Genomic DNA, 18168 nt, shown 5'->3' on the forward strand with positions numbered 1-18168 from the left:
TCTTTACATGTACATACATACATACACATACATTCTTTACATATTTCTTGAATCAAACATGGAATTGTATACGTTTATGGAAATATCAATTTTCTGTATAAAAAGGTATTGAGAAGCCTTGTTTCTCAGATTTTTTTTTTGTTTATACTACAAATATTTGTCTGAGGACTTGTACTGTATTTCTTTCAATAAAATGTTTGAAACGAGTTAGAACTTTAGCCTCTAGGCTCCTTGAGGGCAGGGACTGATGTGAATGTACAATATACACGTAAAGCACTGCGTAAATTGATGGCGCTATACAAGTACTTGTAATAAATAAAACACTAAGTTCTCCCTCTGTATCTTCTAATATTTATCTACTTTGCATAACTTCAGTCTATGAAAAGAAATGCTACCAATAACGTAAAAAAAACAAAAAACGCACACAACAACATAGCTATTCTACTCAGCAGGATAAATTAAACACTTAAAGCTAGATATTACTTGATGAAATTCACACTTCTATATCACATTACAGCTTTGCATAATATTTTCATTTACTCATTTATCACCAACTTCAAAATCTAGAATTAAACTTGACATCTTGCTACCAAGAATATAATCACACTTTGCACAATAGGCATATTAACAAGCAAAATATATAGTAGGGTTCAACTTGGCTGCTTTGTCAAGTGGTTCCAGGGCTTTCCAGTTTCAGAAAAAAATAAAGTTGAACATGCAGCATTTTTCCTGCACTGGACTGTTCCGTAAAAAGCATAAAAAAAAAAAAGAAGAAGGACGCATTTCGAATGCATCGGAACGCACCAAAAATGCGCATGCAGAAACGCATCCGGATCAGATCTGGAGTGCGTTTTTTGCGGTATGAACCAGCGATACAACCAGGTTAGCCTATGAGTGCAACAGATGGCACTCACTTCTGTGCATCCTATCCTGTCCCCAGGAAATTAGGGGGGGGGGGGTTGATTTCACATACACATACTGTCTTACAGGCTGAGCAGTTGGGATACTGGAAACTCAAATAGCTTGTATAAGAGTTTAGGACAACAATCATAGAAATGGTGGCCCCAAGATGAAATTTAAAAAATATGGTCTAACGTGGAGTGAGAGTGTCTCTCCATTTAAGCCAGATCTAAAGTTACACAAAAATGGCAGAGCACCAACTGCAAAATGCAGTGACCATAACAAATCAGGAAAAATCCATTAAGTGCGTCAGTACTTTCTGATTGGTTACTCAGGATTTCTGAATTATTTTCCTTTATTTGTCCCACTGGATCAGCTAGTTTGTTTTTCTTAAAGTGGTTGTAAACCTCAGACATGAAACATGAAATACGAACAAAAAACATATCCCTACATAGTGTGTACTTGTCTCAATTAAGAGCACCAAGTGTCATTTCTCTCTGCTGCTTCCCTCCTCTGCTATCTGCATGAGTCACTTCTGACCCCTTTTCAGTAGAGGACACAGTCTGATTGACAGCCTCTGCTCTGTTCCAGAGTGCTGTATGAAGGGGAGTTTGTCCCTTCCCTCCAATCAGCTCTCAGAGCTCTCCTCACCGATTTAACTTCAGCTCTCCACCTCCTATTTTTCAAACCCGAGAGATCCTGTGTAAATTCTGCACTCTGAATGGATGTAGGGGAAAGACAGCTGTAAATAAACAGGTCCAACTTCTGTAGGAGGATCGATTTCATCTCTGTGTATCACCTGCGGCCAGTCACTTCACTGAGAATATATGTGAGGGTTTAGAACCACTTTACAGGCTACATATGATTGTTACTTCCATACATTCAACTTGTTTGCCATGTCTATATATTTATGAAGCTGCTTCAAGGACAGATATATGTCTTCTCCCACTAAAATCTTATCACAACATCTGTGCCACACATAGGTTTCTCCCCAAATAAAGGCACTGGGTATTGTGAATATCACAGTGTTGCCCCAAGCTACAGTCTCTCAACCTTTTTAAAACAGGAAACCCTTGAATTAGCTTTCCAGGCTCAGGGAACCCCTGCTAATAATTACTATACCTACAACTCAAAATACAAGAATGGTGAATGGTAAAAATGTTCCTTATATTTGTGGTCATTGGGGAGAATCTCCTCCTTATAGATAGCTAAAAAAGGGATCATTGTTGTCAGTGGTTACTCAGTTGAGAGGAAGATGTTCACTGCTCAAGGAACCCCTAGCAACCTTTGGGGTAACCCTAGGATTCCACAGAACCCTGGTGAAGCATGGCTGCACTAGAGCTAGTTAACATTTTTGCAATGCTTGCTTTTATATATACGTTGAATGGCCGATTTGATTATATATGGCTTACCCAAGGCCCTATGAAACATGGGAGAGGACGAAGCATACTTTCTGTTATGAGAAATATGTGGTACAATCTCAGGTTAACAAGGATCAAAGTGCAAAGTTATATTTCTTGCATCCAAGATTTAAATGCAACAAACATTAAATTCACGACCACTTTACAAAAACACACATTACATCCTAGGACCAATGCTCCACAAATCACGTTTGCTTACTTAGAATGTTGCAGCTTGTCCTCTATGAGTGGCAAAGCAGCTGGAATCATCTCCCGAGGAAATATCTGACTCACCACAGTCAAAGCCATACACACCTCCACCAGATTGGTGCTCTGCAAGTCCTAAGAAAGCACATGAAGAGGAAATTAGAACAGAAGACTTAGACTAGATATATAAAACAGTCACTGAGGCTAGATATTCATGGGCATTATGCTTCAAATTCTATTCAGCCACCATAATCAATTCTCAAAAACTCTCCAAAACCAGCACTTACCTACCACCCGCATGGCATATAGGGTAAAGTCTCGCTGGGAGGCAGATGCAAGAGCCTTAGATGACTCAAACTGGTTTCCCCTAAGGTCCCCGGCCGCCTTACACAACTATATGTTATTTAAAGGGCATGCCTTACTCCACTCCGGTGTCTAGATACTGTCCAGATCGCAGCTCATTATGCTCCCAATGTACTGCTGCATCAGGCACGTTCCATCACCTGATAAGGACCTGCCTGCTATACAGGCCTTTCGTCTACAAATCATACAATTGCTACATGACCGGACCTCTCCAACTAGACCCCAAACCTTGCCTCCCTTGGCCTTCTACCTGACCCCGACATAGATACGTTTCTAACTACGTATCTTCATGAGACCCTTTTCAGTGCCAGAAAATGTATTGCATGCTCTTGGGTGCAGGCATCCCCTCCTACTCTAAAAGCCTGGTTGATAGATGTTAACTCTACACTTCCTTACAAAAAGTTAGTTCACCTTCATAGAGGATGTCCCTCCAAGTACTGCATCACAAAATATGGAATAGGTGGCTTACGCAATCCGATACCAGAGTTTAAAATTGATATCTTGTATCAGAATAACATACTACACCATATCGAGACCCTACACAGGCAACAGCAGTCTACTCGATGTCATGGTGTGTTAAATTCTGTTGATGGTATGTTCTAACCCAGCCAACTATGCTACCGGTTGCCCACTTCCTCAGTTAGGGTCCTTGCCCCAGCCCCTCTTCCCCCCCTTTTTTTTGCTATTCATACTCTTAAAATGACCAATTATGCAATTTCTGCTACGGTTATTCTAGACTTCCAAAGCAAGTAATATGAAGCTACTTTGTACTCCTGTCATCGTTTTAGTCCATGTTATGTACCATGTCATTGTACTACTCTTAAATTTTCAATAACATTTAAGTCTTGAATCCAAAAAAAATTAAAAATAATAAATCACAGACTTGAGTACATATGAAGTGGATTATGTATCCTACTGGCACAAGATTATAATGCATCAGCCTAATCTGCGATCCCTGTGCATTACAAACTAGGCTTGCCATGAAATACAATCCATGATTGCAGATTATATGTTCATATGAATCAGCACCAGGTAGGAGGCTACGTACATGAGGATGCATCCTGTTAGCTTTATGGGAGGGGGATAATACTAAATCCATACTGCATCCCAGCAAACACTAATATATATATATATATATATATATATATATATATATATATATATATATATATATATATATATATATATTATACATACACACACACACACACACACAAAAACTATGTACAGTTATTTCTAAGAAGAACTATAAGAAGACAACAAATATCCATGTTGGATGTTACCTTTAGCACTGTATTTACTAACAAGAGCAGCAACTCATGGCTCTCATGAAGGAACAGTGACACTGCAAGATATCCTGAAAAATAAAAAAACATACAATTATATGGGGATTTTATTGTCAAAAAAGGAAAATACATCAGATGTCACATACACAACACAAAGTTCAGATAATCACAAATGGATTTAAATAAAAATCTGTACTTAAAGGTTGCCATAGTAGAAATACAGGTTGCCATAGTAAAAATACAGGAGCTGCCATTGCTGGCCTTCTTCCAAAAATGCCAGTTGCCTGGCAGTTATGCCAACCACCCTGTTCAAAATTTTGTGAAAACTATGCAGATCAGGAAATTCAGAGAATAGTCAGACGTCCTTATATGCATGATTATTCTGGGTTATGACTCAATATACCAAAGCAAGAGACAAAATGATAGACATAATTTTCCTAAAGAAAGGTCAGCAGTGGCAGATTGCATGTTATCCAACTGCAATCTGCACTATCAAGAGCATCACTTTGGCTGTGTATCCAGGCACTTTGAACCAAACAAGGTGTGCCTGCACCTTAGCTTTTTTTGCTGGTTTCTCTGCAGTTGCTTATCTGGGCCTGTGAATGGGTCACTTTCCTCTTTTCATACAGCCCCCAGGCCAGATTCAGGTTGATTTTTGATTCATTGTTTTGTATGCCATATTGACTTTTGACACTCTACCAGCAATATCAAACTCTTAATGAAACGCATTGAAATTCTGGTTTTCCATCTTGTAGAGTTGTGTTACAGTTGTAGTTTGTACTCCAGCATGAAGAAATAGGTTACTGTGGATTTTGGAATATATGTGATATCCTGGTCTTGTTTTGGTTTATTGGATATTTGTAACAAAGAATATGACCTTTTATCCCTTACATGTTTTAAATTTGCTTTTAGGCCTCCAATAAAACCCTAGGAAAAATATTTTTGGCATTTCTTGGCAAACTGGAAGTGATGAGGAGTTTCTCACTGGAGTTTTGCCAGGATGTAAAGAATTACTAGCTTGTGAAAGCATCTGATCAAACCGATCTCAGACTGATAAGGTACCTTTAAAAGGGTAAAGGAGAGATCTGGAGTGTAATAGACCCCACATGTCTCAAAGAGAATCTGTCACTGCCATGAGAGGTTATTTATCCCTTGTGATAGCAATAAAAAAAACAAAAAAATCCCCTATCCCCACGCGCAAAGGCGAATGCACGCGCATGTAAACGGTGTTCACACCACACTAACCATGAACATTATAGCGAGGGAAATAATTCTAGCACCAGACTGCATGTGTAACTCGAAACAGGCAACCTGTAAAGGCTTTTAAAAAACATTGCCTATGGAAAATGTTTTCCTGGCACCATAGTTTGCCAGGTGTATGCAATTTTCAAAACGTAGAAAAATAGAAAGAAACTGCGCTAAAATGACTGAAAAAAAAAAAAAAAAAAAAAAAAAAAGAGAAAAAGACCTGTAACGGAGTTGCAGTCTAATCTCTCCAGGCGCTGCGATTACCGTGTAAACAATAGATACAAGAAATAGACATAAGAAAAATATAAATCGCGCTACCTCAACCACCCTTATTGACAAATGGAAACGTATGCAAGTGGGTAATATCCAGTGATATATATGGAAGGCTGGCTGCTATATCAAAGGAAATTACCTATTATGGCCACTAGAGTGCAACATGCAGCCACCTCAAAATCCCTCTGCAATCAAAGTGATAGTGATTACAAAGAAAACAAACAGAAAACAGAAACAAATGACACTTGGATCAAAAACCATCAACTGAATATGAATTTTGGCTTTGAATGGGTTAATAAACAGTCCAAAAAGTTGACAATAGAAAGTCCATAAACAGCAGATAAGATGTCAAACACCCGTGCATCTGTGCCTCATTACAGATTGATTGTAAACGTGTCCAAAAGAAAAAAAAGTGACATATCCTCCACCAGACTTATAGATTGGCTTCTTTTTTTAAAGTGTATTTTGTGCGTGTACTCGAGAGAGGAGCCAGACTGCAGGATTTGGGAGTAGGCAGGCCTCCCCCAGAGGCAATCTGCCACCTTTCTCCATGCCCCGGGTGGCAATGGTGGGTGTGCGAGGGGGTCCTCCCACACAGCCCGCCCTACCTGCTCCACTTTGAAGCCCAACGGGGCAGAGGGACTCCCTATAAGGGAGTGAGAGGATCTAGCCCGCTCAACCAGCCCCGTTAGTCCTTCGCCTCTCTTTTTAGAGACCGCGTAGTCAAAGTGCGTGCATGTTAACCCAATTTCGAGTGCGTGTAAGTGTGGTGGTTTTTGCGGGAGGGGGGTGGGCGTACTAAGCGCAAGCTTACCTCGCATAGCACACCCACCGGGAGCCGGGCTGAGACCACTAAACTCAATTCACATGTAGCTGAGACCGGGATCCGAACCTGTAGCTGCAGAGGTGAATGGCTTGTCAGCGCAGTGCCAATCGCGTTGAGCCACCGCAGCTCCCATAGATTGGCTTCTTACCGAATTCCCATGATCCCTTATGATAGGGGAACCAGCATATAATAGGTCCCAATTTCACAGTTTCAGATATGCAGTGCTGATGGATCTCGTTTCCCAAGAAATTCCAGCAACATCAATGCCCACTATGTAAAAAACAGTGACAGCTCCACATAGTGCATTAAATGTATAGAAATGTATTTAAAAAGTTAAAATTGCACGTATAGAAATGTATTTAAAAAGTTAAAATTGCACGTACAATTATGCAGTTTAAAATTTGCCTTGAATTCAATGTGCCGGCCGGTACAACAGAACTCTCAGGCACTCGTCCACTGGGGGAACGATAGGAACTTTTTGGGTCACGACAGCGCGCCGCTCGCCCTATGTCTGCTTCGTAAGATATTACTTCTTCCATCTTTTTTTTCTTCTCACTGTTCTGTCCACCAAGGGACAATGTACATGTAGTACTTTGTACCATGTTCCTACATATTTTGTAAGCTTAGCTACGAGTGCTGACAGGACGCCCACAGCTGTCCAACATACCTAAGTGACGGCTGCTTGAAAATTGGTTTGTCTTGGCTCCAAGCAATCGCCAAAACAAGCAGTGGCTAATAATTTACACAATGTCATGTATATAGCTGGAGGGGGAAAAGGTGTTGACATTAGTAATATAACAGAATCCAAGAGTCATTTGTTCAGTACAGATACCATAATTAAAGCACGCATATCGATGAATGAGACAAGCCATATACTTTTCCTTACTCCAGTCTGAAGAGGATACATACCAACTCGTTTTTCAAGCAGATTTCCTTGTTGTGCCAACTTAATGGCGTGTATATAGCCAAAGGAAGCTTCATAGCCCAGCATTTCACAGTAAATGAGCCTGACCATACACTCCTTCATTTGTCTCTATAAAGGAAACAGAGGCCAGTGATTAGAACTGGTGTATCCACAGAAAACGTACAAAAGATCATTATTGGGATGACTCATTGCAGCAGAGGACCTTTGCCAGGGGTAGAAACATCCTTCTCTGCTTTTTAACAACCAGATCTTAGACATCTAACAATGAAATATAAAAAGATTCCCCTAATAACCGCTCATTTGGCGCCCTCTTTCATATTCCATTACATGACTCATTTTCAAATTGTTCAGAAACTCTGTAGATAACATTTCAAGGGAATAGTCATAAAGGCATTTGTTTATGGCCAAGGTATGAACAATGTTTTAGAAAGCATTAGCGAAAGTATAATTGTTCATGATGAGGGTTTTAATTTCTGTGGGGAGCACAATGTTTGTTTGATATACATCCCTGTTATATTTGTTTAGGGCTCCATGCACAGTAGATGCTGGAGAAAAAAAAAAAAAAAAAAAAAGCACTTTTTGACAGCGTTTTCAAAAGTGTTTTGGAGTGGTAGCATTTTTGTTAAGGACCAGGCAGCCACCGGCGTCCTTAACCACTTCCCGACCGCCGCATGTATATGTACGTCCACAGAATGGCACGTACAGGCAAATGGGCGTATATGTACGCCCTTGCCTTCTAGCGGGTGGGGGGTCCGATCGGGACCCCCCCCCCCCCCGCTACATGCGGCGGTCGGGTTCCCTCGGGAGCGATCCGGGACGACGGCGCGGCTATTTGTTTATAGCCGCTCCGTCGCGATCGCTCCCGGAGCTGAAGAACGGGGAGAGCCGTGCTTCACTGTGGCGGCGTATCGATCGAGTGATCCCTTATATAAGGGAGACTCGATCGATGACGTCAGCAGCCACACCCCCCTACAACTGTCATTTGCATAATAAACAATGCAATTTAAATGCATTTTTTGCTGTGAAAATGACAATGGTCCCAAAAATGTGTCAAAATTGTCCGAAGTGTCCGCCATAATGTCGCAGTCACGAAAAAAATCGCTGATCGCCGCCATTAGTAGTAAAAAAAAAAAATTAATAAAAATGCAATAAAACTATCCCCTATTTTGTAAACGCTATACATTTTGCGCAAACCAATCGATAAACGCTTATTTTACTTTTTTTACTAAGAATAGGTCGAAGAATACGTATCGGCCTAAACTGAGGGAAAAAAAATGTTTTAGATATGTTTTTGGGCGATAGTTATTATAACAAAAAGTAAAAAATATAGCATTTTTTTCAAAATTGTCGCTCTATTTTTGTTTATGGCGCAAAAAATAAAAACCGCAGAGGTGATCAAATACCACCAAAAGAAAGCTCTATTTCTGGGGGAAAAAGGACGCCAATTTTGTTTGGGAGCCACGTCGCACGACCGCGCAATTGTCTGTTAAAGCGACGCAGTGCCGAATCGCAAAACCTGGCCTGGGCATTTAGCTGCCTAAAGGTCCGGGGCTTAAGTGGTTAACCAGTGAATAGCTTGCTGGTTTTACTGCTACAAGGCGGCACCTGTGCGCCAGACCAGATCACGTATACATACACAAGATCCAACACTTCGGGGCAGGGAGAGCTAATGCGATCAGCGGGTGCAGGGTACTCAAGGTCCTCAGACACCTGCCGATCGTTAGGCAGAGACACAGAACTGTGATCTGCCTATGTAAACAAAGCAGATCACAGTATTAGTAAGCCTGGGTTCAAATATATGCAAGCACAGACATCGCATGCGATTCACACCCACATTGCCGTGCCGATCATATGCCAGGTGTGTGCGATGCGAGTTCAGCCGTCACTAGTAAAAAATAAAAATCTCAGTGTGTAGTTGTATATTGGTTGGTTTGCACAAAAGTTATAACATTTTTTTTACCAAAAATATGTAGCAGAATATTGGCCTAAATTTAAGAAGAAATGTGATTTTTTCAATTTCTTTATTAGATCAGCACAGTGGTGTAGTGGTCAGCACTTTCACCTACCAGCAATAGGGTCATTGGTTCGGATCCCGACCACAACACCATCTGCCTGGAGTTTGCATGTTCTCCCTGTGTGGGTTTCCTCCGGGTGCTCTGGTTTCCTTTCACTTGCCAAAGACATGCTGGTAGGTTAATTGGATCCTGTCCAAATTGGCCCAGTAATTTTATATATATATATGCACACACACACACACACACACACACACACACACAACAGACCAAAAGTTTGGACACACCTTCTCATTCAAAGAGTTTTCTTTATTTTCATGACTATGAAAATTGTAGGTTCACACTGAAGGCATCATGCACTCGACATGCCTGGTTCCCACCGTGAAGCATGGAGGAGGAGGTGTGATGGTGTGGGGGTGCTTTGCTGGCGACACTGTTGGGGATTTATTCAAAATTGAAGGCATACTGAACCAGCATGGCTACCACAGCATCTTGCAGCGGCATGCTATTCCATCCGGTTTGCGTTTAGTTGGACCATCATTTATTTTTCAACAGGACAATGACCCCAAACACACCTCCAGGCTGTGTAAGGGCTATTTGACCAAGAAGGAGAGTGATGGGGTGCTGCGCCAGGTGACTACCTCTTGAAGCTCATCAAGAGAATGCCAAGAGTGTGCCAAGCAGTAATCAAAGCAAAAGGTGGCTACTAGAACCTAGAACATGAAATATATTTTCAGTTGTTTCACTTTTTTGTTATGTATAATTCCACATGTGTTAATTCATAGTTTTCATGCCTTCAGTGTGAATCTACAATTTTCATAGTCATGAAAATAAAGAAAACTCTTTGAATGAGAAGGCGTGTCCAAACTTTTGGTCTGTAATAAATATATATATATATATATATATATATATATATATATATATACATACACACACACACACACACACACATACATACATACACACACACACACACACACACATATATATATACACACACAACTGTATGTCCCAAGCATGTAGAGATCCTACGGGGTAAATGACCGCACCAGCCAGGAAGACACTGGCTGCAAAAAGTGCCTAGAGGCAATTCAGTTTGCATGTGTAGAGCTATACAAGTCACTCATTCATTCTACAAACTACGGGATAGATTTAGAGACTTATTTTTTTTTTTATTGGTAACGGTGGCAATCTAAGTTTTTAGTGGGACTGCGACAGACAAATCTGACCACAAATTACACTTTTTTGGGACCAGTGGCATTATTACATTGATCAGTGCTATAAAAATCAATGTAAAAATTACACTCGCAAATGACACCACAAGCTTTCACTGTCCAAGTCGTTAATAGTACAGAGGCTGTACAGTGTCTTCAATATGAACGCGTCCCCACTTTCCCTTCTCTTCCACGTGGTCGCTGTCCCTGTCACAGAGAATAAGGGAAACAATCCCTTACAGGTACACAGAGGAAATTCAAACTCTACTTTAACCACTTCAGCCCTGGACCATATTGCTGGTCAATGACCGGGCCACTTTTTGTGATTCGACACTGCGTCGCTTTAACCGACAATTGCGTGGTTGTGCGACGTGGCTCCCAAACAAAATTGGCGTAATTTTTTCCCCACAAATAGAGCTTTCTTTTGGTGGTATTTGATCACCTCTGCTTTTTTTTTTTTTTTTTTACTAGTAATGGCGGCGATCAGCGATTTTTTTCGGTACTGCGACATTATGGCGGACACTTTGGACACATTTTTTGGACCATAGGCATTTTTATAGCGATCAGTGCTATAAAAAGGCATTGATTGCTATAAAAATGCCACTGGCAGGGAAGGGGTTGACACTAGGGGGCGAGGAAGGGGTTAATTATGTTCCCTGGGTGTGTTCTAACTGAATTGTATGAACAGAAGGTTAGGCATTTACACACACAGTTCCCGGTTCTCGATGTGTAACGAGCGATCGCGTACGCTGGGATCAGGGATGAGCGGGGGGCGCCCCTATTGGCTGCTGGGAGAGATGACATATAGCTGCGTGATCTCGCCCAGCAGAGCCAACCTGCCGCCGTATAACTGCGGCGGCTGGTCGGCAAGCAGTTAAAGTGGTTGTAAACCTCAGACATGAAATATGAACAAATCGTATCCCTCCATAGTGTGTACTTGTCTCAGTGCCGAGTGTCATTTCTGTCTACTGCCTCATTCTTCTGTTATCAGCATAAATCACTTCAGACAAGTTTTCCTGACACCAAGAGAAAAAAAAAAAAAAAAAAAAAAAAAAAGAAGTGTAACAGGGGATCTATCTCCAGCTGATTGATAACCTCAGCTCTGTTTGTGTGAGCTGTGTGAAGGGAAGTGTCTCTTTTCCCTCCAATCATCTGTCAGAGCTCTCCTAATTAAGCTCTACAGAGTGTAACTTCAGCTCTCTGCCCCCTTTGTATGAACTGTGACAAACGTTATCAATTCTGCACTTTGAGCGTATTACAGGGAAAAGATGAATGCAGATAAAAAGGTATAAACTTATATAGGAGAATTTGTTTCGCCCCGGTGTATCACCCGAGTCCAGTCACATCACTGAGAATAGGCAAGGGTTTACAACAAGTAAAGTTCCACTTAAAGGCAAGGCAGTTGTAAATGTCACACAAAAAATCGTATTCTACAAACAGTAAGACTAACCCACCAATGTTGTATTTGGAGAAGAAACCATTGATCTTAAACTGGCAAGTTCTTGTTGGATTAGTTTTTCTTCTTCCTGAAAACAAAAAAAAACAAAAGACAAAGCCGATTAATAATTCAACAATTAACTACAATTAGGCTTGGTTCACACTGGTGCGAATTGCATGAGGGGAGTGTAGAGGAGGGCGGGGAGTCTACTGACATCACAACTCCACCCACCGAGCTCCAGACAACAGATCCACCCACAGCATCTGCAGTTTTTCAGGTAACATAACAGACAGAGGGGAGACATTTGACAGGTAAGGATACATGCAGGAGGCATCTATATCCTTATAGATCAGCACTATGGCAGTAGTTAAAGGATGAGAGTGGGTTTACATCCACTTTAAGTGTGGAGGAATCCTCCATGAAAAAGTTCTCTCTCTTAGGCCTTATGCCCACTGGAAATTAAAATAACGTTATAAAAACGCCAGTAGCTTCGCAGTGAGTTTTTTCAACGTTAAATTTTTTTCGCGTTTTCAATGGATCAAAAAAATTTCGAAAAAAAGGAGTTGAGAGTTTTTTTGATGTTTATCTGCATTAGAGTGTTTTTACAGCTGAAAAACGTCTCTCAGAACCCACTAGTTTATTTTTTTTTTTTTAGTGCTCAAAAACGCCACTGCCTAAAACTGCTGACAACAGCCCATGTGTGCATGGACACATAGGATAACATGGAGAGTTTAATGACTGTAGAAAAAATAAACGTCTACAGCCAAAAACGCCCAGTGTGCATGAGGCCTTAAAGCAGAGGTCCACACAAAAAGTGAACCTCCACTTTTCGGAACCCCCCCCCCTCCGGTGTCACATTTGGCACCTCTTAGGAGGAGGGGGGGGGGGTGCAGATACCTGTATAATACAGGTATTTGCACCCACTTCCAGGAATCAATCATCCCCCCCTCCCCCCTGCTGTCTTCTGGGAAACACACTGGTCCCAGGAGACAGCGGGGACCAGTGATGTTGTGCTGCTTGCGCATGCGCAGTAGGGAACCGGGCAGCGAAGCCGCAACGCTTCACTTCCTAAATCCCTCACCTAGGATGGCAGCGGGGGCAGCCGAGAGACGAGCGATTGCTCGGCTGCTGACATCACGGGCGCGCTGGACAGGTAAGTGTACATTTTTTAAAAGTCAGCAGCTGCCGTATTTGTAGCTGCTGGCTTTAGAAAAAAAATATATAATTCGGGTAGACCTGTGCTTTAAATGTGTATATGTTTCAAGACTGCATCAATATCCAGCACATGAAATAACCTGCAATATAATAAGGATTGGTCAGGCTACTTTCTAGAGCAATAAAATGTGAGTAAAACCAAAACTTTAGATTTACATCTCATACAAAAGCATTTTGAATTTACACAACCTCAGAGTGTACAGCAGTAGTCTCCAAACTGCGGACCTTACCTTGTCTTTAACCGGCCCTGAGGGCACTACTCCAGCCACCGACACCAAGAATGGGGCACTATTCCTCCCATTTTTACCAAGGACGGGGCATGATTCCTTTTGTTGACACCAATGATGGGGCAGAATTTATTCAATTGACATCAACGAGACACTAATTCTACAACTGACACCAAAGACAGGGCATTGTTTACTCCCACTGGACACAGTCCGGCCCCCCTAACACCTGTTAGAAAGTTTGGAGACCCCTGGTGTACAACTTTACCCGCTAGGTGGTACCCAATGCATCTTGGCAATTTTATGCAGTCAGCCGATTTACTTGCCAATGTTCCTTAACAGAACATTCACTCTGCATATAAAATCATTCAAACACAACGTGGCCAAATCATAGATTTGTAGTTTCTCAATTATAATCTTTATGCCAGGGAAAAAAAAAAAAAAGTATGTCCAGACGCAGTAGTAGGTGAGCACATGCAGTACAAGGAGTTTTCTTGTCTGTGCCCATTTTTACTCTTTAGTGCTTTTAAAATCATACCTTTGGCTCCATCTGGTGGTAAGAGATGGGAAAAGGCGGCTAATAAAATAGTTTTCCCCAAACCTAAATTGCTCTGCATCAAGTTTTTGATTCTGCCTTCTGTAAAACAGTCTGTTTTTTGTTTCTGCAGTATTCTTTTTTTTTTTTTTATCTTCCCCCTTTTTAGAGCCTGTTATTTTTAGATTCTTGTAATAAGGAAAGGCTAAAGATCACTCCCAACTTCAGAACCACTAGAGAGGAGCCAGATAATACTACAGAGAACATGGCAAAAAAAAAAAAAAAAAAAAGGGAATTTCAGATGATCATAAGGCTGCATTCACGGCTAGGCGTACAAAATCGCGGCGTTTTGTCCCGCGAATTGCGGCGACAAATTGCGGCGTTTTGTACCGCGATTTGCGGCGACAAAACGCCGCGATTGTGAATGCAGCCTCACCCCCTCTATGGAGATGGTTCACATCTCCTATGCCGAACGCCGAAAGCCGCCTGAAAAAAAGGTCCGGGACTTTTTTTCAGGCGGCAAGCGTACGCCGTTCGGCGTGGAGATGTGAACCATCTCCATAGAGGGCAATGTGTTTTCATCCCTCCAGCGTCTCGGGGCTGCTGCGGCGTTTTTGGTAAAAAAATAAATTAAAAATTGCAATAAGCGCTTATTGATTGCTTTGCGTAAGTTATAGCGTTTACAAAATAGGGGATAGTTTTATGGCATTTTTATTAATATTTTTTTTTTTTTTTTTTTACTAGTAATGGCGGCGATTAGTGGTTTTTTTTGTGACTGCGACATTATGGCGGACACTTGACACATTTTTGGGACCATTGTCATTTTCAAAGCGAAAAGTGCTATTAAAAAAATGCACTGATTACTGTGAAAATTACGTCAGTGAAGGGGTTAACCACTAGGGGGCGCTAAAGGGGTTAAGTGTGTCCTATTGTGGGTTTCTTACTGTAGGGGGCGGGGCTGGACGTGTGACATCACTAATCGTCCTTCCCTATGACAGGGAACAGACGATCAGTGACAAGCCACAGAGAAGAACGGGGAAGGTTTTTCTTTTTACACTCACCTCTCCCCGTTCTTCAGCTCCTGTGACCCGATTCCGGTACCCCGGTGGCGATCGGGTCCCGCAGGTGCGGAGCTTCGGACCGGGTCGCAAGCGCGCCACCGGCGATGCACTCGCGCCCCACGGCTGGGTTCTTAAAGGGGACGTACATGTACGCCCTTGTGCCCAGCCGTGCCATTCCGTCGACGTATATCGTCGTGCGGCGGTCCTTAGGTGGTTAAAGCGTATCTACATCAAAATCAATAAATAAAATGTGAACATTTTGCAGCTTACCAACCCATAGATGTGGTGGATGAATTGATTTTTTGTTTTTTTACCTGTTGATCTGGTCAGTAAGTCTTTTCGTTTTCAACATCCTTTATGGCTGGGTTTACATTTATGCAAATTTCTCCGCATCCAATTCACATGACAGGAGGCTGTGACCGGCTCTGCGTTTGCTCTGCATAAGCAGAGTGGACACAGACCTGCCATTCACCTGCTCTACATTTCCATATAAACGCCTTTATAGGTTAGTCGTTTACAGTTACAGAGGAGGTCAAGCACTAGAATTATTTCTCTCCCATGCACAACTTACATATGCGATCACTTCTGCATGTGAGTGCTTTAAAAAAAAGTTATTAAATTGTTTTACTTTTTACACTGTCCCTTTCATTTTTTAATAAACAATAGAAATAAGGATGACGGGTCCTCTTTATTTTGTTTACTTCCACCCTGGACTGGAAGTGATGGCATGACGTCGCTCCCGTCCTCCAAGGCCATAGAGGCGATAAAAGACAATCTAATGTTTGATCTTCTCCGGACCAGCCGGCCACGCCGTTGGATCATGTCTTGGGCGAGCCAGTGGAAAAGGTAAGCCCAAGAATCACCAGCAAGCACCGGAGATATCACCGCCTGACACTTCTGAAAGCATTCCTGTGGCTCAAATGCCACTCAAAACGCTTTTATGAGAAAGCTAGCCACCGGCTAAATTATAAAAAATACCGGTGTTATGGCGGATATCTTCAGCCATAACCCCGGTAAACCACTTCAAAGCTGCAACATATATATATACCTATTGCAATCTTAAAATGGTTGAAATAAATTTTGGATTAAAATCTAATACTTATTTTTACAGATTAAGATTGGTCATCGTCTAATCCATAACGCCTCTTCTTACACCAGGGTTTGACAAATTTGCTTGGAATCTAGGAGCCAGCTAAAAAAGTTAGGAGCCAGAAAACGCACCCCGTCCCGACGAGCTTGCGCGCAGAAGCGAACACATACGCCCGCATATGTAAACGGTGTTCAAACCACACATGTGAGGTATCGCCGCGATTGGTAGAGCGAGAGCAATAATTCTAGCCCTAGTCCTCCTCTAACTCAAAACCTGCAACCTGTAGATTTTTTTAAACATCGCCTATGAAGATTTTAAAGGGTAAAAGTTTGTCGGCATTCCACGAGCAGACGCAATTTTGAAGCGTGACATGTTGGGTATGAATTTACTCGGCGTAACATTATCTTTCATAATATTAAAAAAAAATTAGGATAAATTTACTGTTAGAACTAAAAGTTCGCTTGTAAGACCGCTGCGCAAATACGGCGTTACAGAAAGTATTGCAACGATCGCCATTTTATTCTCTAGGGTGTTAGGATAAAAAAATATATATAATGTTTGGGGGTTCTAATTAGAGGGAAGAAGATGGCAGTGAAAATAGTGAAATATTACCTTAGAATTGCTGTTTAACTTGTAATGCTTAACTTGTAATACCAACGGCCACCACCAGATGGCGCCAGCTCACACATCTGGTGGTAATAACTTGTAATACCAACGGCTCACCACCAGATGGCCCACCTTCCAAGCCAAGTCGCCAGGACACCATTTCTAGTCGCCATGGCGACCTGGCGCCCAGGATTTGTCGAGCCCTGTCTTACACATCCATAGGGTAGGCTGCCAACCTGAGAGAACCCAATAAAGACATGAAAACCATGGCCAATCTGAAGGGGGAATCAATAACCGTGTCTCTTGAAATTCTTGTTCTCGTGGACAGCAACAGAACCAGCCAACACATGGACTGTCAGCTGACATTTTAATGCATTAATAGAGTGAAAAACGTTGTCTGATGGAAGCTCCAGATATTAATTCCCTGCACATGGAACCCATCCATTTTATATAACTGGAGCATTAGCTCTTAGGGCCAGTTCACACCAGACGCAGTTCCGTGTGCTTGTTTTCATGCACAAAATGCATGCAGTGTGTTTTCCATGAATTCCAATGGCTCTAGTTCACACCATGCAGTCAGTTCCTACACTGGAAACTGACTGCATGGTGTGAACTAGAGCCATTGGAATTCATGGAAAACACACTGCATGCATTTTTAGTGCAGAAAAATGCACACAACCGTACAGAACTGTGTCTGGTGTGAACTGGCCCTTAAAGAAGTACAGGCGGTCCCCTACTTACAAACATAGGGAGACAACAGGAAGCGAGAGGAAATCTACCCCTAGGAAGGTCAATTCCCTCCTGTAATGCCGTGTATACGCAATCGGAAATTCCGACAATAAAACCGTGGATTTTTTTCAGATGGAATGTTGGCTTAAACTTGTGTTGCATACACACGGTCACACAAAATTGCGACCGTCAAGAACGCAGTGACTTACAACACTACAATGAGCTGAGAAAAATTAAGTTCAATGATTCTGAGCATGCATGTTTTTTTGCGAGTCGGAATTGCATACAGACGATCTGAATTTCCGACAAGAACTTTATTTTGTCGGAAAAATAAAGAACCAGCTCTTAAAATTTTGCTGTCAGAAATTCTGACAGAAAAAGTCAGATGGAGCCTACACACGGTCGGAATTTTCGACCAAAAGCTCACATCAAACTTTTCTTATCGGAAATTTCAATTGTGTGTGGAAGCGGCATTAGAGCGAATATGGGAAAAAGGCGTCTCCACTGAAGCTTTATCATAAATCCTTGTTTCCCTAATAACCCAAAATGTTCAAAATCCAATTGTGATAGAAAGTGAAGTGAAATCTTCTGAACAAAACAAATGTTACAGGGGTGA

The 18168-nt window shown here is 41.8% G+C and overlaps 1 protein-coding gene across 2 annotated transcripts in view; it reads right to left on the reverse strand.

Annotated features, from left to right (window-relative positions):
• AP4E1 (adaptor related protein complex 4 subunit epsilon 1) overlaps positions 1–18168 on the reverse strand; it is an 81763-nt gene that overhangs the window by 61164 nt on the left and 2431 nt on the right. For both annotated transcript variants that reach the window (XM_040342679.1, XM_040342680.1), the window contains exons 2-5: positions 12109–12180; positions 7413–7536; positions 4154–4227; positions 2521–2642 (exon numbers count right to left, since the gene is read on the reverse strand). In XM_040342679.1, the coding sequence (XP_040198613.1) occupies positions 2521–2642; positions 4154–4227; positions 7413–7536; positions 12109–12180 (392 nt within the window). The remainder of the gene's footprint in view (positions 1–2520; positions 2643–4153; positions 4228–7412; positions 7537–12108; positions 12181–18168) is intronic.

This window comes from Rana temporaria, chromosome 3 (assembly GCF_905171775.1).
Source record: "Rana temporaria chromosome 3, aRanTem1.1, whole genome shotgun sequence".
Classification (NCBI taxonomy): domain Eukaryota; kingdom Metazoa; phylum Chordata; class Amphibia; order Anura; family Ranidae; genus Rana; species Rana temporaria.